The 24,985-nt window shown below is 43.8% G+C and overlaps 1 protein-coding gene across 4 annotated transcripts in view; it reads right to left on the bottom strand.

Annotated features, from left to right (window-relative positions):
- The window catches only part of RASSF6 (Ras association domain family member 6), a 72,117-nt gene that overhangs the window by 8,660 nt on the left and 38,472 nt on the right, over positions 1-24,985 (bottom strand). The window contains exons 6-7 of one of the 4 annotated variants that reach the window (XM_018084651.2): positions 18,050-18,098; positions 2,519-2,608 (exon numbers count right to left, since the gene is read on the bottom strand). In XM_018084651.2, coding sequence (XP_017940140.1) covers positions 2,519-2,589 — 71 coding nt within the window. In that variant the 5' untranslated portion in view covers positions 2,590-2,608; positions 18,050-18,098. Of the gene's footprint in view, positions 1-2,518; positions 2,609-5,567; positions 5,583-7,095; positions 7,265-18,049; positions 18,099-24,985 lie in introns of those variants that run through there. The other 3 variants (XM_008929291.3, XM_018084653.2, XM_018084652.2) reach the window with 3 other exon arrangements.

Genomic DNA, 24,985 nt, shown 5'->3' with positions numbered 1-24,985 from the left:
ATGAGGGATTGTATTGAGGTCATCCCACCAAAAGGGCAAGTTTTAATAGACTTGGATATGAACCAGATATAAGCCCAGTTCTAATCATGCTGGCTACAAGGTAAGCAAGATTAAGCATGTCTTGGCCTCGTACACAGGCAAACTGCAGATGCAATTCAAGATTAACGTGCAAGCAGGAGACAGTCAGCTTTGTCTGACAGATGTGACAGCTGATCCTGCTCGACACGGGCTTCAAACTTTTTATATTTCCCAGAGTAATACCTTTTAGTATTATATTGTTATTGACAGCTGTTATTTCATAAGCTTTTTCCAGGTCAGAAGCTGGGGAGGTGAGTTCCCTCAAAACAGACTGTGAACACATAAGGACTTGGGTCACATTGAGGCCTGCCTATTACTCTTAGTCCATGTTGTCTGCAAAGGCAAATAAAATCATAGGCTAACAGCAGCAAGTGGTGTGGTAAGATTCTCTTTCTCAGAGCAAGCTCTCAAGATTTGCAAATAGTTTCTTGTCTTGTCTAGGAAAATTTGCCATGACCTTCCACAGAAGTTCATGTAAGTACATCTTTCAGGTTTCAGTCTTGCATTAGTGCAACCAACAGTGACAAACCTCTCAAGTCATTAGAAAAGCCCTGAGGGAGAGATTGAACAGCAGCTCACACTGACTTGTTTGTCCTCGCGTAGTGCAGACATCAGAGAAGAAAACATTTTCCTTCTTTTAGCCCCAGAAAGGAGTAAGACGTGGACCAGCTCAGTTCTAGGACGAGTCTTATTGTAACACATGTTCCTAGTGCCCTAACCCAGAGACAGATGCCATCTCTGCAGTGCCTGGCTACCAGAAAATCAGCAGCTGTTGTGTTGCAAGTCTGTTCTTCTCAGCAGCTTCCTGACAACAGCCAAACTCAGCCATTAATGGAGACCACAGCCAAGTAACTGGCAGAACAACTCACGTAACATTTACTGCAGATTCACCACTTTCTTGAGTAGCAAAAGCAAGATAAAAGGGAGCTGCAAGGTCAGGTGCCCCGGTGGTAAACCACAACACAGCCCACACTGCTTTCTTGAAACACTAACCCAGGACAACTCACCTGTGCCCTCTTCTTCCCTGAGCCCATCTCACTTAATCATGAATATTTATGGCAGTTATGCCAGAGACACAGCAGTTCAGCCAGCCAAATAACCCCACATGCTTTGGTCAGCCTTTTCATCCAGCCATTGTGCAATTCCCAAACAGCAGACTTGCCCCATCAGCAAGATTTGCAGGATGCAACTAGAAGAGCAGTAATATAACAGCAGTTTCAAGGTTTAGATGAGGGATGACAGTCTGGGAATGGCACTGGAAGCAAGCCTGAGTGCATACAGAATGTCAGTAATTCTTGAGACTCTTATTTCTTTTAATGTAAGGCAAAACCAACTTTAAACCATGAACTATCATGCCGAAAGGTCTCGACCACGATCCACGTTTCCTCCCTTAAATAGGCAAGTCTAGGGCAGAATAAAGCCCCAGAGACACTGGTTCATGTGGTACATTTCCAGATGCTTTTGTATGTCAATTGTGCAGGAGCTCACACCGATGAATTACCTCTGACACAAAAGTACTGTGTCCCAACTCAGCAGCATTATAAAATGAATAACATCTGAGGAGAAAGGGAGGGATGTCTTTATTGTCTCTGTGCTCCAGGTAAGGCCCTGACACCCTCCCTTGAATAGGGAGAAATCAACAGCACTGCTCAGGCCACATGGAAAAAGATTAGGATTCAGGAACAAATATCTACTGTAGAAGGAGAAATTCCCCTGGGGTAGCTTATAAGTAGTTTACAGGTAGCTTCTTCCCATGGGAACACCAAGAGGGATGGAAAGGAAGTGAGAAGAAAGGCACTTCTTCCAGCTCCTGTGCTCTTGACAACAAGGGGAAATTAATCCCGAAAAAAGGGGATAGAGCTAAACACCAGGAGGCTCAGAGTCTGGGGTAGCATTAGGAAAAATTCCTACCAGCCAGACTGAACAGTAAAAAAGCATCCCACAAATTACAGTTTGAGTGCAATTCCAAGGTTTTGGAAGTAGGTGAAAAAGCCACTTCCACTGATCACAGCACAGAGCTGGCAGCCTGAAAGGTCTTTCTGCACAGAAACCCTGAGATCTGGGGCTGCAGGTCAAGCCCCAAGCCACAGAGAAGCAGAGCTCAGCTTCAACTCTGGAACTTATGTTCAGTTCCAATAGGCTTCCAAGACAGGAGAGTCTTCTTCCCTAACTTGGAATTTCATTTCAGAATCCTCTAGAAGGGCTGTTCTCCTTAATGAACAAAACCCACAGATCCAAAGGTTTAATGCTCTGTTCTTTGAATTTCATACAAAGGCCAACTCTGTTCTGTAGACAGGTTAAATAAATTAAGTTGTAGAAATGTCTGCTGCTATAGGCTCAGCTCTCTACAGGACAGGATCCCCTGTTAAGGAATAAATATGGACTAATGTGAAATAAAGCAGCAAGATCATTAAATGTTTGGGTTTTTTTAATAATTTACCTGGTTATGAACTTCTCCTCATTGATGAAAACAGAAGGAAGATGCTGTGCTTTCATAGTCACTTTCTTCATTTACTCAGAAGAGATGAATCTAAACAGAAGGTTAGAAAAATAAATATATCCACTAGTGCCACTAAGGGAGACTAAATAGGAATCAGGAGCAAAGCTTTAGTGAAACAGGTTGGGACACTCAAGCTAAGGGCTCACTACACTGATGTTGACTATTTCATACTTTGCCTTAATACCCACACATTTCCCACTCCTCGTAAAAAAGCCATAAGCCATTCCCACCAAGTATATACCAGTAACTTAAATTCCAAGTACTTCATATATCAGGACTTTCTCAAGCAGTTTTGGGACTACTCCAACTCCATGACTATGCCTCACTCGTTAACAGTCTGAGTCAGCAGCCCCTGTACCAGTGAGGATCCATTTGTCCATTATGGATAGAGAGCATTGCCCAGGGGCACTGGAACACACCGTACTCAGCAATCCACCCTTCACTGGGTTCCTAAAACTAGGCAAGAGAAGGAGTGTTGATCCTTAGCAGTGTCCTGCAGCACACTGAGGAAGCAGCTGGGATAGTAAAGAGTGAACGAGGCTATAATTACAGGGATGTAGCAATACAATTTACAGATCTCCACGTCCTGATTCCATCATGTTGTGCAGGCAACAAGCCAGACCCACGAGACTCCAACAATGCATTCCTCTAAAGCTTAATTACCAAGTCCTGGCTCTTTCCTTCCCCCTCAGGTACTAGAAGGCAGGCTGAGGAGAGTAACGTGACAGACTCAAGACTGCCAACTGATGCCATGATGAAAAAAACTCCATCTCAGCTTGAGAAGTGGCATCACACACCTGGGGGGGAAGAAAAACCCCCCCAGAGATCCCATGAAAAGTAGTAAAATCTCTGAAGATTGCACTGGAAATTATCATTCCACTTTTATTTCTCTTGTTTGGGAATGATGACAGAGGAATTTGTCTCACAGCACTCAGTGTCCATCTCCCTTCTGCCAGGAGATGGAGTCGAGTCTGATTTCAGCCTGCATTGGACAGGGCCTGGTCAAAGACATCTGCAAAGTAGTTGATTGCCTAGAGTTCCAACGACCAGCAGCCTTCCAAGAATTAAGTGAGGAAGCATTCAGGCTGGAATACATCCTGGCTGGGCAAAGAGTAAACGCCTCGCTTCTGTGTCCTGCACTACTGAGCTGCTTTTTTAAAGTCACTCAGTTTCCATAATCATAGAAAAATGGCTTCCAAAAAACATATGTGGACAAATGGGATGTTTTGCATGTAAAAAACGTGATCTTCACCCTACAAAACATACAGGAAGTTGTTTCACAACCTCTAAAACCAGAGTGCACTACCAAAATGAGCTTTACCTGAGCAGCTGGGGTTTCTAGCAGTGCTCCATCAGTAGCTCACTGAAAGGAACAGCACTCCCTTTGTCCTTTGGTGACATCCATCAAAACAAAATATGGCCTGTACCAAACAAGCCCAGGGACTTCTATACAGACATCAGTTTGTGTGTGAGGAATACACTGTGTACACCAGTGTTGAGGTTTTGCCTCTGAAATAAGTTCCGTAAACACTGGTCACACCTTGAAATCTGATTTCATGTGATTTACTGAGACCTCTAACTGAAATAGCTGCCTGTGCCAGTGTAGTTGCAAGCCAATTTTACCAGATGCAGAGGAGTTTATGTACATTGGCACCTGAATAACTGCATACACACTTAAGCTTTCTCCTTTCTGTCAGGAAACAACATGCTTGGAGCAGTGGAGAACCAAGTCACCTCTTATTAACCAGGGAGTAGTGACGCTGGCAAGCTCCAGCACCACTCACTGCTTGTGGCTGCATTCTTTTCTATACAATTTGTCCTTAAAACGATTCATCTGAAAGGAAAAGCTGATCTCTACAGATGGAGAGAAGTGATCTTTACACACACAGAAAACAAAGGAGATGAACCTGTTCTGCTACACAGTGGGTGGCTCCTAGTAAATTATTTGCCTTAAACATACTAAGCAGATCTTAAATCAGCTAGATACCATTAAAATGTTGAAAATAAAGCTAGCTGGAAGAGTAGGTAGTGACAGGAATAGTTCTTAAGCAACATCTCTCCCTTGTCTGTCCCTCACTGCCCCAATACCCAGGACAAAGACTTCTCTCCTATAGCTGGCACAACAGCACAAAAACTTGCACTGGGTTTTTTTTCAGTTACGTGACCAGCTCTTATCAACCTTGTACCAAACACTTCCACACCACCAGCTCACCCAGAGACAAACCACTTCTCCCTGTACCCTTCCCATGGGCACATTTTGGCTGCACATAGCCTTTATTTTTAACCAAGCCCAAGATGTGAAGACTGAGACCACGCAGTGACTTCCCCAGCACAATTACCCAACACCACAGATGTCAGGATATTTGCACTGGCGCTCCCTAAGTCCACAAAGCTGTTGGATTTTCTATCACCTCCTGGTATTTTACTGTTTTCTGTGTCACTTCCCTGTAGCTCTTTTGAGGAAGCAAATAGGAGAAATTAAATGGTTTCCACTGCTCCCTTGGATCTGAACTAACCAAACCATGCCAGTTTTCCAGCTCTTCTGACAACATATGGCTGTGCCATCTATTCAAAGCCATCTCCTGATGTGGTTGGTGTCACACAGGTGTCTTTACCATTATGTTAAACTCGACTACAAGCACAGAATTCCCTCAGGTAACACCTGGAAAGTGGGATCTTGGCTGGACTAACCTCCTGACCTGAGACTTAACCATGAAGAAATATAATGCTTGGAGGAAGACTGACTGAGGACTAAAATACTTTGAAAGGGAAGAAAAAGGAAGGCAAAGTCAGCAGTAAATAAGAAGCATGGTAGATGCAAACTGAGCATCTCTAGAGGAAGCCTGCAGCCATTGGAGAAGGAAAAGGAAAGAAAACTGACCACTACCACAACCCCAAAGCTGTGAGACCATCAACACTCCCATCAGGGCACAAGACAAATCTTGCAAAGGTAGTGAGCTTAACTTTTCTCTGGAGCTTTATATCTTACCTGAAATGCTTTTTTTCCAAGATAAAAGCCAAGTGTCAGTAGAAAGGCAGATGAGAGGACTCATTCCATTTCATTCAGTACAGTGATCCTTAAGTCATTTGCTTAAGGGGACAGCCCAGGGACAGGACAGTGGAGGAATGACGCAGCAAAGTGAAGTGCAAAGAGCTACACAGATTTTTACACAAAGAAAAAGAGGCAGCTGCAGAGGAGGGCTGGAAGGAGAGGGACACCTGAGATATACAATGAGGCAAGCAGGAGCAGCAATGCAGCACCTTAATTTGTGTCACAGCCTGGATGTGCTTTTTGGTGCATCCATAAATTATGACAGGAACGGCAGAGCGTGCAGTGTGCCACGCTGAGCTCCTACCAGTGGAGACACACTAAAGCCCCAAACCTCCACAAAGATCTCCAGGTATTTTGACCCAGTGCTTCCCAAAGCTCTTCCAAACCCACAGGAAACCAGGACGGGGTGAACCTTTTCCTTTTCTTGTATGGAAGCCACAAGGCTCAGCTGTCTGTTAACTCAGCTATCAATTCCATCCACATGGAATAGTTTGTACAGCAAGAAGCTTTGCACCATAGGCACAACAGCACATCCAAGTCATTTTCTAAACTCACAGGTGTCTGGGATTTAGCAAAATTTTGGAGCATTACTGGTTTCTATAAAGATGAGTTTAGGATTTATTCACATGGATAAATTCAGTATTAGCAGCATAATTTTACTAGTCACATAGTCTAGTTGTGAGCGCTCATGTTGCCTTTTTTTTTTTCTTTTTGTTTAAGTTAGATGTCCCTGCCATCAAAAAGTTTTAATTAGAACAAAGTACTTAATCAGAACAATTGTGTTTTCCCCACTGAAAACAAGGGGGTTGTTTTTTCCTTGGTTTTTCAGACTTCTTCACACTTTATTTTAAAAGTCAGCTGCCCAGAACGGAGCAGTAAGAGCACTACCTGATTTCAAATCACAGATAAGCCCTCTGGTCAGGCAGGCTCACAACGGGATTTGGTTGCCAAAACCAGCAGCAAGGTGGTGTTTATCTGAATATGTGCCAGTCACAACGGAGGAGATCCACAAGTTCCCTCCCCTCACACATCGATAGAGCAGGGCTCTCAGACGTTTCAAACACTAAGTAACTCATTATTATGAACTAAAGTTACTTTCTGTTCTGGGCCGCTAGGTACAGACCGTTTTTACCCGCCAAAAAGAACACCCAAGGTCACTGATCAACCTTCTAAATCACAGCGGCCACTGAACACAGGGCAGAGAAGGCTTGTGCCCATGGACACACGGAGCAGCAGCATGATCTATAACCCGCCTGTTTCAATCTCAGCTGACTCACAAACCCCCTAAGAGGGAGGTTCTGCTTTGACGAGAATGTCTGAGCGAGCATCTCTCCTTCCCTCCGGCACCCGAATTAGCCCAAAGGAATGGTACTGGAGCTCTGGGTGGCTGCGAAGGACCTTGCTTTCCCCTGCCACTACAGCTTACACTGCAAGCAGAACAGCTCCAGCTTTCCATTGCACTCACCTGGGCGTGCGATCCAAGGAGGTGTTTCACACACCTTTCCCTGAGCCCTGGCAGAGGCATGACAGCATGGCCCCGGCTGACAGCTTCCTCGGCTGCTCCATGGGAGCCGCGGGGCTGTCGGTTACTATTTTGCTTGAACTGGGAGTGCTGGAACCCCAGGACACTCCCCGCACCTCAGTGCATGTCGGGAATATTCACCTACACACTTTCCTTCCTCCAAGCGCTGACAGGAGCGCGCCCTTAGTCACGGTTACACCTCTAGGAAGCTCCGGTTAACACTTTAATCACTAACTTCACGAGGGAGAGGCAACCTGCTGACTCCCGGGAATCATCTGCTGGCAGGACACACTCTGAAACATCCAGTGCCCGAAGTGCTGTTATGCTTTAACCTCTTCTGTTTTCTAATCCATTGGATAAAGTAAGTTTTCCTTCAGATACATGCTCATCTACAGCATTTGATGGAATAACTGCTACAAACCATCAGATCATGCCTAAGTGTAGATACATGGATTTATAACGTTATGATAGAAATTGTGACAGCACAGCTTGATCCCTCGACCACACACAGCTGTGTAATCCATTTTTTGCTGAACTGTATAATAACCTCATGAATATTACTCATTGGGCAAGAGTTGTATCTGTAAGAGGGAAAGGATTGCCACTTACCTTAATTGCTCAGCAGGTAATTGTATAAGCAGATGTTTAGGCTGGAAAAAAAATATTTGAACCAAGACACACCTTCCCAGTTCCTACTGTTTGCCCACCCATTTACAACAAGCAGTTTATTCACCAGATCAAACGCAAAACTAGAAGTTACTGGGCCGCAGAGAAGAGCATGAAAAATGCCAGGCCTGAATTTCCCTTCACACCCATCTTCTTGCACTGCAATTGATATCAAGTTGCTTCTACTTTATATAATTTGATGTTAGGGAGAGGCAGAACAGACTCAAATATTTGATTCCTGATCACGTCTTATCCTCCGGTGTATTCCTCTCCAGAGCCAGACACGCTGCCACACACACCCCACTGTACACCTGGTATTTGGAATTATAGTTTGTGTTGCAGTTTCTAGCTCTGCTCCTCAAAAATATTGACATATGGATTTTACTGGTATATACAACACTGGGAATCTCTCAAAACACAAGAGGGAAGCAACATGCAAGATCTTTTACTTGATTCGCAACAGCGCAGAATCTCCATGCTGTGGTGGCATTGGAGCTTCACGCCAAACTCAACCTTGGGAGCTGTTCAATCTCATCCATAATTGCTTAACACAAATCCACACAGCTTCCCAGCTGGTGTAAAACCAGAGGTTTGATTTTTCCTGTCCCACCTTCAGACACTTGGGCACGCTGCCTGATTCTCCGGGACCAGAGAGCTGGAGCAGAGATCTGGGGCAGCCTGACCCCTTCAAGGCTCTAACCCAAGATAACATCAAACATCTGTTTTTGACAAGTCTGCCACCCCACTGGACACTCACACCGTGAAGCTCTTGGGTACCAGGAGGTTCCCAGGTATTTTCAGAACTAAAGACCACATTATTAGCTTCCAACAGGGCAATGTGATGGTAACACACCAGGGTAAATCAACCTTCATCCTGACCCTGAACTTTTAAACTTAAAAAGGAAACTAAACCTTAAGTTTCTAGGGATAGCTTTTCTTTCTGAAGTTTAAAAGCAAGTTTTGAAAACCCAATGCTTTTATTACTTAGATTCATGCAAAGATGTCTCAGTAAGACATTAATATAATAAAGCAACAAACCCTCTAATTGTGGTAAAATCCTACGGTTCCATTAAAACCAGGCGTGTTGATTCTTACCTTGGCTTGGACAGTGTGGCTGCAGTTTGTTTCCAGTTTTCTTTCTCACACTTGAACTGCTCCTACCAATGTCCAAGTTTTGATCTCATCTGAGTCATGCACAATTATCTGGTGAGTACTTTGGAGGGATGGGTCAGTGCTGAGTACTTTGGAGGGATGGGTCAGTGCAGACTAAGAATAGGTATCTCATGGGGAGGGGAAGCAGGTCTTTAGGGCCACAGAGCAGGAACTAGCTCACTGCAAACTCCAAGAAATGGAATGCTTTGATTCCTTTCATAAAAATTAAATAATCAATGCACAAAGACGATTACTTTTTCATCTTTCGTAATGAACATAGTTTACATGCCCTGGAAATCTGTGAACAAGTCACAACTTGGTTGTACTATTTCACCTCTTAAGCAGAAGGGTAACAATAATTCCTTTAGAACAGGCAGGGAATGTGATGGTCCTGGAGACTTTGCAGGCTGTGCTACATTTCTGCTCCTTGAATAATTCATGGCTAGGCTTCGCAAATGAAGATTTGGGAATAATTAATAACCAAATAATTTAATAACCAAATAAGTTAATAAGTAATTGGAAGTTGGAGTTGAGCTGTTTAATAACTTGGCCTCAAATCATTAACAAAGTGACTGCTAAAGATAGGAGAGAACCTCAAATAGGGAAAGCAGACATTCCTGTTCTATTTTTGTAGTAGACAATCACAATAAGGAGGCTGCCATAGCAGCACCACACACACGTGCTGCACTTCAGTGGAAGGGCTTTGATAAACACTTAAGATTCCTCTGCTCTGTAGCAAGAAGGAAAATCCCTAATCCTATTTGCAAATACCTATTTCTAGTCAACTCATTAACTCCAAACACAGAAAATTCTTCTTGGGCTTTCCGAGCCAGCTACTCTAATGCAGAGGGAGACCCTCAACTGACAAGATCTGAAGTTATCATAAAACAAGTGATCAATCTCTCCCTTTACATTACAAAAGCTACCAGGGGAGTGGCATTGGTCATAGCAACAAATCAAGGAATTTTAAACAGGATTTACCCTGCAAAGGGCCCCCCAGTCTTTAGCAAGATTATCTTCTGTCATCACACCCAAGTGCCAACAGCAATACTTGTGTGCCAGGACATGTTCTGGAGCCACAGCTGATAAGCACAGAAACCAGAAACAGGGGTAGCAGATGATTAGCTCAGATAATTACATACACAATGCACACAGCCACTACAAAGGTTTATATACTGTCATGGGCCATAATCCCTCACACATACCACTTGGTGGACTTTGGGGGCCATGAGTTTTTAAGGAACAGAAAAGGAGCAGAGCTGATGCTTGCAGCATCACATGGGCTAAAGGCTATGGTTTTGGACAGCACATCAAGAACTGGAACTTGTCAGGCACTGACCTTTGCCTGCATGGAAAGCAGCTTGCCAGTCTCACTCTCATTATCTTTGTGAGCCACTGCTGGATGGGCAGGTCCAACCTGAGCATCTGGAACACCTTTAGTCATGCCTCGTGCCTGGCATTGATTATCCACACCCATGAAGTCATCCATGAAATATTATAAGACTTCAGAAACGCACACAGGATTTTCACTGCCTGGAGCTACAAAATTCCATAGAGGGCAGAACCAGAACGAACTGCCCTGTCCCAAAGAGCTACAGTCATACAGCTTGTCAGCCATTACAGCTCAGCCAGGAGTAAAATCACCACCTTATCACACCCAGCCAACTTGCACAGCACTTACAAGCTGTAACTCCTTCACACTCAGTGTTTCCATACACAGATTTTTCTTAAGTCCATGAAATGTAATTTCCTCCATTTTTTTTTGTAAGTCACTCTATATCTGGACGATTCTGTCTTCAAGATAGAAAACCCCTATTGACTTGTTTATGTTGCCTTATGTACAAATTATGTACAAATGGGGGGATTCAATTTGAAAAGTACTACACAGTAGAGCTTCTCCTGTACAGACGAGGGGACAGTTTGTCCCTGCAGCAAAACAACTGAAATATGTTTCAGTGGTCCTTACCTATGTAACAATTAGTGCAATAAAAGCATGAGGAACAGCCCTCTCTTGTTTTAGCTCTGTGGTTATGGAGCAAGGGATCACAGGCTGCTGGGCACAGGGGAATGTGTGGCAGTCACGGTGTGTCTGAGCAGCCCAGGCTCCTGAGCTCACAACCCCTGCACAGTGCAGACGTTCTTCACACCACACGTCCTGGCTCTGAAGGGCACACAGCGCTGCACTGTGTGCTGCTGAGCACAAACCACTCCAGTGATACTCCAAACTGCTGGGATGCTGTAAAACCAGCAACATCTGGCACTTGAAACGTGTCTCTATAATGAATATTGAAAGTGACAGTCAGCAAGCAACAGCTCTGACATGCATCAGAAAAACTGTTCAGAGAACTGACCATGTAATTTGTGTACTGCATTAGACATCTAACGAGACAGTAGAGCAGATGATCTAGAAGCATCCCTGGCACCTATTTATGAATTTCCTCTTGAAAATCTCACAGGAGCACAGACAACACTGTGAAGGAGAAAGTGCAAAGCAGAACAGGTCAGGGCTGACTCACCGAGGCTCTGCCCTGGGCTAGGTGGGTTGAGCAGACCACTGTGACTTCCTCTCTAAGAAAGTTCACCCTCTGACACAGACATTCCTCAACTCTGCTCAGTCTCCTCACTGAAAATCACCCCTCAGACACTGCAGCTGCTTGCTCTGCACTGCTCCTGGCCTTCCATAATGCTGCTTTTCCATTACAATATCAAACAATCCCTTGGGGCATTCAGCTGTCGAGCACGTTTTACCAAGAGTAAATACGTTTATATACTTACTGCGTCACATTCCTATTCTTCTTCTCCTGAGTGTCCAATTGTATGGATCACATTTTTCTTCTCACTCAGATATTCAAGGCCCAAATGCTTTTGAGTAGGATCCTAGAGCACAGGGTGGCACTTATGTGTCCCCTTGAGGGCAGAGGCGGTGGCATTTCAGTGGCACTGGAGGAAACAATAGTGCCTCTAACTTTGAAGGGCCAAAACCCTGCCAGTGCCTGGCTCTGACATTTACAACCTACACTAGGTTTTATGGGAATTAACAGGGCTAAAATCTGATCTAATTGTTGAGGGCATCTGAATGTCTTTCTGGCCTAGAAGCGCTTTGGAAAAAAAAGTCCAGATGAGAATAGAAGCACATGGAACATGGTGGGATATCCAACCACTACCTGATTTGGACTATGAGCTCTGCCAGTGCCCATGTAAGGCAACATAAACAAGTCAATAGCTGTTTAGGAGATGCTGAAATTCTGGAAAGATTCTTCCCTGCACAGTGGTTTGGAGGGTGTGTCTTCCAGTTTGGAATTTATCCGTCTGAAACTGTCATTCTGAGCCCCGTGAGCAATACTTTGCTTCTAGCCAGTACACATGTCCTTACAAGTGAAGAATCTGAACAAGCTGCCCACAGGGAATGCAGATTCAACTGCTGGGATGGTATTGTCCCAGCTTTTACAATGCACACAGAAAACCACAGCCTGCTGGGTGACATATGTGGCAGTGTCCAACAAGAGGATGGTCAATCAGCTAAATGGCTGCATAGAAATAAAAGTGTCTTTAGGACTCTAAGCTGGAAGTTGAGCTCGCCCTGATCTGTGCAGAGAGCACAGGTTCTAACAGGTGCAGGAATGGAAGCAGTTTCAGGCATGAAATGTTATGCCAAAATTATTGCAGAAACAGGAACTGCATCTGAGGAGTAAATGTCCAGCTGACTCCCGGAGGGATATGGCCAGGGAGCTGAATGCTCACGTCACAGAGCACCTGTGTGCTGCTGTCAGCTCAAAGCGCTGCAAGAGTTGCCGCTGAATTTTCAAGCCTTTATTTACAGCAATACATTTCAGCATTTCTGACACTTTTGTGACAAGTGAAGGATTATCTAGTGAAATACCCTGAAATCGAAGCCTCACACACCAACAAACATTTTTACAAGATCGATGTGAATATTTAAGCCTGGCATCACTCCTGACATCCAGCATCACAGGTTTGCACTGAAGTGACAGTGTTTTCCAAAGAGGGACAATCTTTGCTGGTCAGAGACAGCTGCCCTTGTCACCTGAAATGCCATCAAAGGTGACATTCTTCTGGGCTTGGATCCTCCTGCTTCCACTTCCCCCAGCACTGAGGAAGGCCCTGCCAGGTACAGGATATGCCTTTTCCCAGTGTAACAGACTTTGTACAGGAATTACACATGCAGATCTCCATGGTGGAAAAGGAGAAGCAAGATCTCTCTCCGTCAGTGCTCTGAGGGCAGTGATTCACCTTAATGATCCTGGCTTGCCTCACCTGGGAATTAAAATTTTGTAACTTAAAAGTTGTCTTGCAAAGTGTATATTTTATACTTAATTTACATGTTGAAATAAAAAATGTCACTTGGATTTTGTTAGGAGTTCTTGTGAATCTAATGTCTCCCAGCTCTCCCTTGGCTTGCCTATCTTAATTTCTTATGTTTTTCTTTAGCTCTATTTTCCAGCAAGTCAGTTTCCAGAAAAACATGTTATTGCAAGTCTTCCCTGGTACATAAACTGAATAAATGCCATTATATTCAAAAGTTTGATATAGAGATGATGTAACAAAAGTTATGTCATATGCCAACTCCTTATCTCACACTGAGCTAGTTCCTTAGTACTCGACCTTTTCGTAACTGTTTAGACTATAAACGTTCCTGACGACACATTTGTTAGCCTTTATCCATAAAAAAGCCACTATTGCAATATAAGCACTAATAATTATATCAAACTGAAGCCAGCAGTGCTGTGATAGAGGCCAAGACTGTTGGGTCTAATTAGGTTGCAGTGCCGCAAAAGCACCACAAGACGGCGCCATCCCAAGCCCGCAGCGCTTCCATGGAACCATAGACTGGTTTGCATTGGACTCACTCCAGCGGGTCCATATCCTTCTTATGTTGGCTGAAGAATTAATTTTGACAAAAGTCTGTATTTAACGTGGTGAAGTTGAAATAAAGGTACTCTCCCACTGGTGACACGACTGTCAGAGCTGTCAGCATTTGTGTATCAGTCACCCCCTTGTGAGATGCTCTGTTGAGTGCAGAAAAAACAACTGTTATATTTATGTTGGAAAGATGTTTTAAGGGCCCACGTAATTAAAGTGTTAAGGAGGCTATTAGAACTTCCAAGGCTTAAGGAATGTCCAAAGGAAAACATGAAATATACACTGACTCCAGCATGCTACATGTAGAAATAAAACATAGCTGATGCCAAACCTCTCATTTACACCTGCCTTGGGACCGGGCTTGAAAAGTACTCAGTTTTAAAGTCTTCTGAAACTCTGGAAAACTACAGGCCAGTAAGTGGTTGCCTTTACCAGGAAAATAAGCAGAAATCAGAACAAAGGATGAAGACACTGAACACAGGACTACACCTAAAAGCATGGGGAAGGGTTTACTCAGCTTTTGATGGCAAAAACTGTGGCTCAGGATCTCTCAGGATCCTGCTGAAAGGGGACCCAGGTGGCAAGGATACCCTGGCCCCAATGTCCATCACTAAAGATCCCTTGAGAAAGGAGAGGAGAAATGACTCATAGAAGAATAAAAGGTTAGAAACAGAAGGCAGGACTAAATAATGGTCAGATTTGTTACTGGAGAGAGGTGGTGGAAGTCCCACAGAGCTGTGGGACCTGTGCTGTCCAACATGAAATTAATAAGGAAGGTGAAAACTTATATCTCTGAGAGCTGAGTTATGTACGAAGAGGAAACAGTTCTCCTTGCCCTCTAAAACTCTTCACATACAATACGAGTACAGTTCAGCATGTATCAATCGTCCCATCAGTGACCTTTTGATCTTATCTAATAATGTTAATGTGATCACAGTTAGGGATAACTGTGCGGAGCAACTTCAGTCACTACTCAGAGCAGCAAAACCTTCTCGTGCCTAAGTCTGTACATAACTCGGGTGGAATGAACTTGATATACGCGGCCAGCGCAGGGTCAGACAGGCAGGTTTTGGGTTTGGTGTTGAACCGTCTCCCCGAGCGCAGCGCCGAGGCTGCTGTACCACATTCGGACACCAGATGCTGCTGCTCGCCCGCGTAACGCCCCGGAGCGCTCCGGCGGTACCCGCGCAGGAACCTCGGAGCGTGTTCCCGGGAGAAGGGCTTTCCGCGCGTAGCTACTGCTGCCTTACACTCCTGGCTGAAAGACACGCGGGAAGACCTTGACTTCCCGATCAGCTCGCCTAAAGCAGCGCTGTAGTTACATGCTACTGTGCTGCGATTTACGGGGGTGACCTGGGGCAGAACAGAGAAGGATGGACTGAGGTACAGCTGCCTCTCACACGCTGCACAGCACATGCAGAACAACCGCACCAGCGTTTCCCTGCCAAAGGCGTGCCCGTGCTGGATCTGAGAACGCAGGAGCTGATGTGAAACGGAAAATGAGTCCAGAGTCAGGGATATTTTTAGATCTTCCTGCACAAGAAATAAGAGCAGAAAAGGGGCACGAGAGATTCAGTTTAAGTCATAAATGCTACAGTGGTTCAAGGGCAGGAAAGAAAACTGGTCCTGGACAAAGAAACTGAAGTGATACTCAGGCTACTGCTTGCTTGAAGTTACTAGTGAAGCACTTGTAAAGAGAAATTGCAATCCTCTCAGGAAAGCCAAATATTAAAGGAAAAAATCTAGAACAAAAATGCCAAGTCCTGGACAAAACAAGAAATGGACATGGCCACTCTGACCTTTTCTGTCTTAAGGGCAAGAGGCTGCTTCTGCCCTTGTTGTGAACAGGAAATAGCCTCTCTTTTACCTTGCAGATTTATGAGTTAACTGCAAGGAAACAGAATGTCCTCTCCCATTAAATATTGTAACCACATAAATAGGGCTGGATCTTATTGACTGCATCTGCGAGCACCTAAAATGATTGAGCTACTGGTATTGGGAGGCATCCCAACACTGGAATACCTGCAGGAAGTGTAGATGTTACCTCTCATCCTGGCTGCTGTACTCCCTGTCTGTTGGACACTGTTGGCACTGGGGCTGCTGAATGGCAGCTTCCGACCGGTTCTGACCCACGGGGATAACCTGACAATTTCCAGGTTCAGGCTGATGTGTCTGACACAGACACAGCAAAATATCTGAAGCACAAACTTCCAGCTAGACTAAGGACACAACACGGCACTTGTGTTCTAGGAAAAGGCCCAGTTAGCCAGTCAACAGCTTGCTATTTCCTGAGTGGTTTGTGCGTGCAGGGACTTGCTCCTGCAGGTTGCTTTCAGTGGTTGTGTTTCCTCTAACAGAAATTAATCTGTTTCTCATAAAATTAAATATGAGTACCTCTTTGTCACCAGTTCTGAAAATCACATGGGCATCAGTTTGTTCTATTCCCGTTCAAAGAAAAGTCCTCAAGAATTCAATTCAAGTCCATGTTTGGACACTGTATCATGGCAGATGCTTACAATACATGGGATAGCCTTTAAACATGCAGTTCAAAGCCTCTCTAGGAGAGACAACCATTATATTTTAGGTTTTATTCTACATTTCTCATGTATTTCACTGACAGTGCTCCTGGTGCTATCAATGTGCCCAAAGAGTGTATTGCATCTTTTTCAAAAATAAATACTAGACCAAAATGTGGGGGGAAAATACTTAATTTCATGGTGCCTGTTTTTGGTGGCATGGGGTAGGGGAAATACTTCCTTCATTCCAATTTCTCTAAAAAAATGTGCACTGGCTGCTAATAGCAAGGAGCTGCCTCTGTGGAACACCTCTGATTTGGGAGTATGAATAAATTTAGTCTAAAATTTCATCATTAGTGACAGAAGTACTAATATTAAAAACCTAAGGAATGGCGAAATCCATGGACAAGGACTTTTATGAATGATGACATGATTTTGAATACCAGAAATTCAAATATACCTGGCTTACAATAACAACAGAAGGTGCATTCTAAAAAAATCAGGCCACTTCCAAGCTTTCAGCAAAACCTAAGGCATTTGTAGCAGATAACTGGACCATGAAGCACACTGGGAAATTTTGCCACCACTGCCAAGGGACAGAAGATCAAGCCCAGAGCAAGTACACGTGATTTAAAATCCTTCAGTGTCTGGTACTGAGCAGGGAACCTCACAGGAGAGTAACAAAGGCCTGTTTACATGGAAACATATGTTGGACACAATTTCAAAAACTCAGGGACATGTCTCTAAAGCTCAGCTGTCATTTAAAGATGAAAGGCCAAGAGATTCAGCCAGGGCTTTACTGCTGTGCCATAACTGGAAGGAAAACCTCTGTCTTTTTCCTTTGCTGTTCAGAAAATATTTACATAGAGATTTTTTCTGTTTGGAAGATGTAGGAAGAAATCAGACAGACATCCAGAAAGGTCACAGAAGGTATTACACACTGATTTCTTAAATGATCTTGTCAAACTCCTCTAGCAATTTGCCTTTCTGAGCTTCACCTGGGACACTCTTAAACACCCCTTCTTGCCCAAGGGCCCAGAAGCCCATTTAAGCTTGGGCTTTGGCATTTTTCCTGGTTTTGAACTCTTTTCCTGTTTTTGAACTGCTTGCAGGGGTTCTGTGGGAAGGAGCCTGGGCAGTGGGGTCCCTGCCCTGCCAGCAGGGTCAGGGTGTTTGGCTCCCAGTCCCTCAGGGCACAGCCGGTCCTTGCTGGGCCCAAATATTCCCCTGCTGTAACTCACCCACTTGCCACAACAGTGAGCACTGATTCCTGATAGTATTTCCTGTGTGCTCTCTCACTGAAGATGTAAAAAATTATGTTGATATTAATTGAAAATAAATGTAAAAATATTTAAACACTTTTAAATTCATGTAATAGCAGGGGAGACGCTTTGCTTCACAATCTGTTTTCATAAAGATGCTTTCAAGTGGATTCTGTGAATCTAGTTCCTATGTAAGTAACAAGATTCTCCTCCTGTAACATCCCCTTTTTACTGGTGTCTACTCATCTAATGCTTCATCTGGCCTTTTGAAGTAAAACATTACCATGGGCTCTGATGGTCATGAAATGATCAGATGCTTATTATGTCCACTTCTTTCACACCTTCTAAAACAGAACCATTCAACCTCTCTAGTCAAAAGACTGGTGCAGGATGCACACACAAAAGGAGCGCAGCACATACCAGCAGGAAGTCTTGGTAGTGTTTTTCAGTTCAGGGATCTTCTTAACACCTGTGAAATGAGGTCAAAAATATCAGATTACACAAGTGGGACAGGGAAATCATGTCAGTGACTTCAGTGGGGTGAATAAGACCCTTGTAATCCCCAATAATGTGTTAGGCCAAATAATGCAGAAGAGAAACAAATCATGCAAATCCTTCATTAGGAGTGCAACCTGCGTCAGCTTGAGGCAGGAAGATCAGCTCCCAGACAGCGTCTGTAAGAGCCACTACAATGAAAACAAAACAGCCCGCACTGGAAACCAGTGTGTCACCTGTGGTTGAATTTCCTGGCTCTAAGGTGTGGAGCAAAACCATAATCCACTTCAAATCCTTTTTTTCTGTGTCAGTTAATTTGTTTATGAAGTGCAATGAGGGTGAAATATTTTGCTTGAATCCTTTCCAAAGGATTATAAGGTAGACTTACTCCAGAAAGGTAGAGAGCAAGACACTATTTTTCTGACTTACAGATTTACAGGATTCCCTTTTAAAGGGTTAAAGTGCCTGAAATGTTAAAGATAAGCTTGTACCCATAATTTGCCTCATTTCTCACAAAACATACAGAATTAAGGTGATGTTTTGTTCAAAGGTCTTCTAAATCCATACTTTCAAGTATACTTGGTACCTCCCAAATCCTACTTTTGGAAAAAGGAACACAGTTTCACTTACATTGTCCAAATTCTGTACCACTTGTATTTGAGAACTGTGCCAATTCTTTATTTAATCACATAACCCATGGCAACCCTCTGCTCCTGTTTTTTTTAAAGTGTATATATTCTTTAATAAAATTAAAATATCAATCATGCTGTTCTCAAGGCCTTAAAACTAACCTTTTTTCCATACTGTATATTTTAATATTTCTTTTTCTGAACCATACAAATGATTCAGGAGGTCTTGGTAGCTCCAACACATCTCCCGGGAGACAAGGAGCTTCAATTTGTGGAACTTTCATATTTAATGTTAACATCACATCCCCTACCAGGTAACACCAACTAGAAAATAGGCACATCACAATGTGATGTCATATCCTTAGACAAAATTTCTGGGTTCAAATATCCACATTATCCACATGGAAATGGAATATTTGGGAATGTGAGCTTCAGATCCACACTGTGATCTCAGCTTTGTGATTCAGGCCTCTTCTTTGCCTCCTGGGACAAAAGCAAGTAGCTGCTGGTTGTGCAAGCTGGAGGGTGTTGAAAGGCTCTGTCCCGTTCTGGAGAGCTGTGGCTCAGCAGCAGGACAGTGTGCAGAGCATCTCAGGGCTCAGTCACCACTACCATTATTCATTTTTACTGGGAGAGTGTGCAAAAGCTTGGCTGCAGATAAGGAGCCCATTATTCCAGATACACTTACAAAATAGGAGCATGGGATGCTTGCTGGTGCTGCAGTCTTACAGCCCATGGCAAGCCCTGTACCAAGGGCTCTAAGGTGCCATCTGGTAAGACTGCATGTGCTGCTGGACACCCTGCAGGTACACTCCTTGCCATTCCTGGCTTTTCTAAGTGTGCTGGCTGCTAGGACTGTGGGGGAAAAGAGGATTTAATGCATCCACTTACTGATCCTCTTACAGACACAGATCATAACTCTCAACCCACTAATAAGCTCCACCAGGAACTCAGGCTGAGCAGCGATGAAATGCCACCTCCTCAGAGCACAGGCACTCTCACTGAGCAGAAACATCAAAGTGCTGATTCCTGCTCCTGGGCAGGATGCTGGCCTGCTGGCCTGAAAGAGGGACCACCACGGCTCTTTCAAAATGACAGCGTCCTTGCTTGTGTGCCATTAGTGCAGAGGAGACTCCGTACACAGGGCTGACACTGTGCAACCCTGGGAGATTGCAACATGGTGCAGGGAGGATTCAATTGTCTTGCTGGACCTCTTTAGCAAGTTCCTGCCTCCAAGTACAAGAATGACGCGAAAATGGCCTTTGGATGTACCCTCAGTGATTCACTTGAAATGAGTGAGGGCTGGTTCATGCGTTTGAGAATGAGGCCCTGAAAACCAGCAAAGCTCCAATGCACCAGCATTGCCTTTTGCAGGCAAACAGTCCAGGGAGACATGGTCACAGTAGGAAAGACAGGAGGCATGTCTGTGAGCCACTCATCCTGGGCCACAGCAGCTCCTGTGCCTCCAGCCTGCCTGTTCTCCCTTTATACCATCACAGTTCCATGCAGCACCACACTCCACCTGCAGTGCTCCAGTTGGGATAGGAGGTGTGCACTGGAGATAGTCCCAGTATGGTCTGACTGCTTCCTAACAGCACTTAGTGCCTGGTCCCCTCCCTGGCTGCTGCTGAGGTTCATGGATTCAACATGTTATCAGAGATATCCAACACTGCCATAACTTACACCCATTGCTGCTAGCAGGAAGAGCCAACGTGACTGAACTTGCCTCAAAATGAAGGCTTTCGTTCCGTGATAAAAATGGCATTATGCCCTGTAGTTCCATTGTGTCGTATAACTGAACTTCACGGTGCCTTAGTTCGTTAAGGCTTTAGAGCAACTGCTGCTAATCCTCCAGAAATTATCTGCCAGCTAATACAGCGTGTCTGGTCCTTCAGACAGTGGATCACCGTAAATCATTTTGTAGACTGTGTTGTTACACTAATTGAGACACACAGTTTTGGGGAAGCCATTAAGATGTTTTTATTCCTTCCTCAGCCCTGGCCTCTCCTTCCCACTTCTGCAGTGCAGCTTTTGCACCATCTCCTCAGTTCTTTCACTACCACTGTCATAGAGTCAGATTACAAAATGGGACCCTCTCAAAAAAAAAAGAATCACCCCAAAAGCAAAATGACGGCACTGCAATGAAAAAAACTGTCTGTAATGATGAGCACCTCAGAAATCTCAGCTCATTCCAATTCCCAAAACCCAAAGTCAGTCCCAAAAGTCCTCCACTGAAACTGTGATTTGACTGCATCTTAATGAGAACCACTAATCCTTTCTGGGTTAATTTGTCCAAGTCATAGAAAAACAGCACAATAGCTGTTGACTGGGAAATATCTTTGATTCTGCAAAGAAATAAAGACAGGCAATCAAGGGGGACTCCGAGGCACTCACCATGGTGCAACACAACTTGCCTTAATGTTCTGCCTACACAGTAAAATGTGATTTTTAGTAATTCCAGAAGAAAAGCAATTCTTTTGTTGTCTGAACTTCTGTCACCTGGTTTCCACTTCTTACTTTCAAAAAATCACATAAGTACTCAAAAAATGTGTTTAAAAACCAAGCTACTTTGCCTTTATGCCTTCTGCTACAGACCCACGCTTTTCATCTGGAATTTCTTTTGGTAAATGATTATTACCATGATGTTTGGCATTTCCTTTCGGACTGGGCTGTGAAAAGGATAGGACATGCACTGGCTTATATGGAATTACAAGCATTCCTTTCACAGTGCACTGGGATGAGTTTAGGACATGACACACGACTTTGTAAACAGGGATCACAAAATGCCAAATCAAGAAAGTACATGATGCAAAGTACTACTTTTTTTGTTTGGACAGGTTTTAGAAATATTTGGACAGGATCTGACTGTCTATCATGGCGGGGTTGTTTATGCCAGGGCAGCAAAGAATATATCAGCTTTTTTATTCTGAACGTATATTGACTTCAACGCTTGATGATAAATGGAGCCCTATCTTGAAACTGGGCATAAAAGACTGAAAACTTCAACAAGGCTGCACAACTTTACTCCAGAACTCATTTCCCCCTTCCTGTCCAATTCTCTCACTGCTCAGTGAGAGTACCTGTGCTCCAAGGAGGTGGCATTTCACCTTAAAATGGAATCCTTATTACCTAAAGTTTATTACAACAAAAGGCTACAAGTTCAGGAGTGACCTGTATCTATTCCTTTTCCCACACCACTATAATGTACTTCAGGAATTTGTGTGAAAGGTGAACAGTGATGCTCAAGTCATCAAGTGCACATCCCGCTCATCTTGCAACATTAAGTGGAAGGAAATTGTTTTCAAACTGTGGTTTAGTAACCATTCCCTGATAAAAAATACTGTCATATGTCCCTCACTAAAGTGCAACCCAAATCCTTATGTACTATTAATTGCACGGTGTTTTACAACTGAGCACCACTGGTACAGACCTTTAAGCCACTACTGCCTGAAAACTGTTGGTGTCCCCACTGAGTTTGCTGGGCCTGCTCTGCTCCTGAAGGCTTTTGTCACTCATCACACTCCACATGCAATGAGCACCAAATGTGCAGTCAACAGGACAGTAACAATAAAGCTGTTTTAGACAGCCTTTTTTTTTAATATTTATTTATATAGGAGCAGCAGTGCTATTTTTTTTTATATTTATTTATATAGGAGCAGCCGTGCTGATGTTCTGTGAGAGTCCTATTGGATTTGGTGGAACTGAACTCGGCCCAATGCCTTAAGTAGAACAGTAAAACTAGAACACATGAGGAAAACCTTTTCAGGAGAGAACTTTTTTAAACCTCATCAAAGCCAAAAAGTAGATGAAACATTAAGTTTATCCAAGATGAAAGGCTCCTAGGTCTCCTGTATTCCACATTTACTCTATGACAGTCTATGAAGAACTCTTCTGGAGGACATCTTTCTACCCAAGGAGGCTTTGTCCTTCAAAACTGCTGAAGTCATGGGGCTTTTGCAGAAGAATTAGTAATGTTTTCTGAGCAATATGTGTGATTGACAGTCAAACATGCCACTTCAGAAATGAAAATGGTAAAATATTGGCTGGAATCAAGGCTCATAGTGACTCTTACCAACTCCTGAGCTCTCCAGAGGTTATTAAGCTTTAGAGGAATGGGGAAGGGATATTGTTTTCTGTGGGTGACTAAACATTCAGCTCTGTGCCCCGTGCTCATAGTGGATGGTTTCCTGATTAACTGTGCTGGGATTGGATACCTCAACTGGTTGGACCCAACAAACAGGTATTGTCAGACCTTCAGGGAAAAGGTGTTGGGGAAAATCAAACTCCTTGGTGCAGATTTGTATCCTTGATCTACTTTAAATATTCATGTGTTTGAGTTTGGTATCGACCACTAATGGTCCGTGTCACACAGCAAGGCAGCTGTTTACGCTAAACAAAACTGTTCAATTCCTGGGTTCTGATAACATTACTTCTTGTAAGAGGAAATTAGCTCTGGGCTGCAAGTAGGAGAAACAGTGATATATAAGAGTAATTTCCACATCTTTCTTCAAATCCCAATGACAAATACTTCTCCTAGAATAAAGTGGAGAGGATGCCTTTTACCCAAAGAGAATCCAAGCCCAGAAAGGACAGAACACTGATGCCTAATACTGAAGAGAGGACAGGGTAGGAATGGCAGAGGGAGATAGGGCTTTCACAAGTTCAGGACACACCTTGCTAAAGATATAGACCCACTTGCAGTTCTAACTGGGACAGTTCCAGCCAGCTCAGATCTTGATTGATGGTGGTTTGGTAAACGTCACACCCACAGACATAAATCAGTATTAGAGAGATAGGATCTACCTCAGATGAGGTGTTCAGGTGAGATTACAAAGCACTCCTTTCAACTGTCCAGTCACTTTCTTTTGAAGAGTTAAAGATTAGCTTCATCTTTTCCTCCAAAGTACCAGAGTGAATTGCAAATGCACTTAGTATTCAGTGTATAAATACTGAGATAGTTAGGCAGACATTTACACTGCTAAATAATGGTATTTTCAATGCCAAGCTCGCAAAATCTGAGAAAATTTGCACGCCAATGGAGTTGCTTTCCAAAAGGGCTGTAATTCTGCAGGCAATCTGTGGAGGTTTAAAACAATATGAATTCTGTCTTCATACCACTGGGCCTTTAAAAATCCAGAGAGCTACTTATGAGTGCTTGGACAAAACCCAGGGTGTAAGTTCCCAAACTCTCTGTGTCACATAAGTATTCTGGTTTGCTGTGAGGAGTGGGAGAAAGCAAACAGGTCATACTTGAAGTGTTTGTTTGACCTGCTGCTGACTTTCAATGAAGAGTTACAAAATTCGCTGGAGTTAAAGGAAGTTCTCCATGGCAGTAGTTGCCAAGAAGCAATATAATGTAAATTATTCCCTGGGGTTTTCCATTTCAAATAGGAAATAAACCATATGAAATTAAGGAAAGAAGAGGAAAATCCAGCGACAAGAAAAATGAGTCGGATTTCCCTGAAAACCATTACCTTCCAGCACAGTGTTATTAAGCAGGAAAAATAGACATTGGGGGTGCTGCCTTTGCTCTTTTTTCTTGAGGAGCAGGACTGGGTGGGAAGAGACAGGACCTGGGGTCTGTTCCCATTGCAGCTGACCTTCCCAACCTCTGCCCAGCATCTGTAACAATTGCAGGAAGAAGTGGAAAACTCAGGTGCAGCTGCAACACAAATCCTTACCTGTACCTATTATTAGGGGAAACGGATCTCTTCCACAGCAAATACTGAAAATCAACAGAGCACAGAACAAAGCAAACACAGATTGTCAATCTGCAGAAATCAAGGCCATGCGGTCAGAAGGGCAAACATTCAACTTGTAAATAAACCAGTAGCACTGAATTCCCAGGAAAGAGTTACTTGTGTGGAGTCAGACAATGTTTCTGCAGTGTCCGACCAGTGGGACCACACCAGCAGTGGATTCCTTAGGATGTGTTTGTTCCGCTTGGACACTGCTCCAGGAGCATTTCCCCTCAGCTCCAGTGTCAGAGGTTGTTGTTTAAGGAGCTAAAAACGCTCTCTTGGTTTCCCATGATGTAAACATACACACAGTGTGCTCAGTGACCATCAGTCCCACAAGGGGCCGGCTTCCCACACGATGGAGACGGGCCCTCATGGATAAAATGCAGCTGCAGTTCCCTTCCTCTCCAAGTTCTTTTGTGTTCAACTTCTGTTCTCTCAGTGCAGGCAAAAAGCATGCCTGTGAGCCCTCTATCTCCAGTTCAGACTGATCT

This window comes from Manacus vitellinus, unplaced genomic scaffold, assembly GCF_001715985.3.
Source record: "Manacus vitellinus isolate BGI_N305 unplaced genomic scaffold, ASM171598v3 scaffold_73_pilon, whole genome shotgun sequence".
Taxonomy (NCBI): Eukaryota; Metazoa; Chordata; class Aves; order Passeriformes; family Pipridae; genus Manacus; species Manacus vitellinus.
The sequence above is the reverse complement of the archived record's forward strand: the minus strand, read 5'-3'. Positions and strand labels throughout refer to the sequence as shown.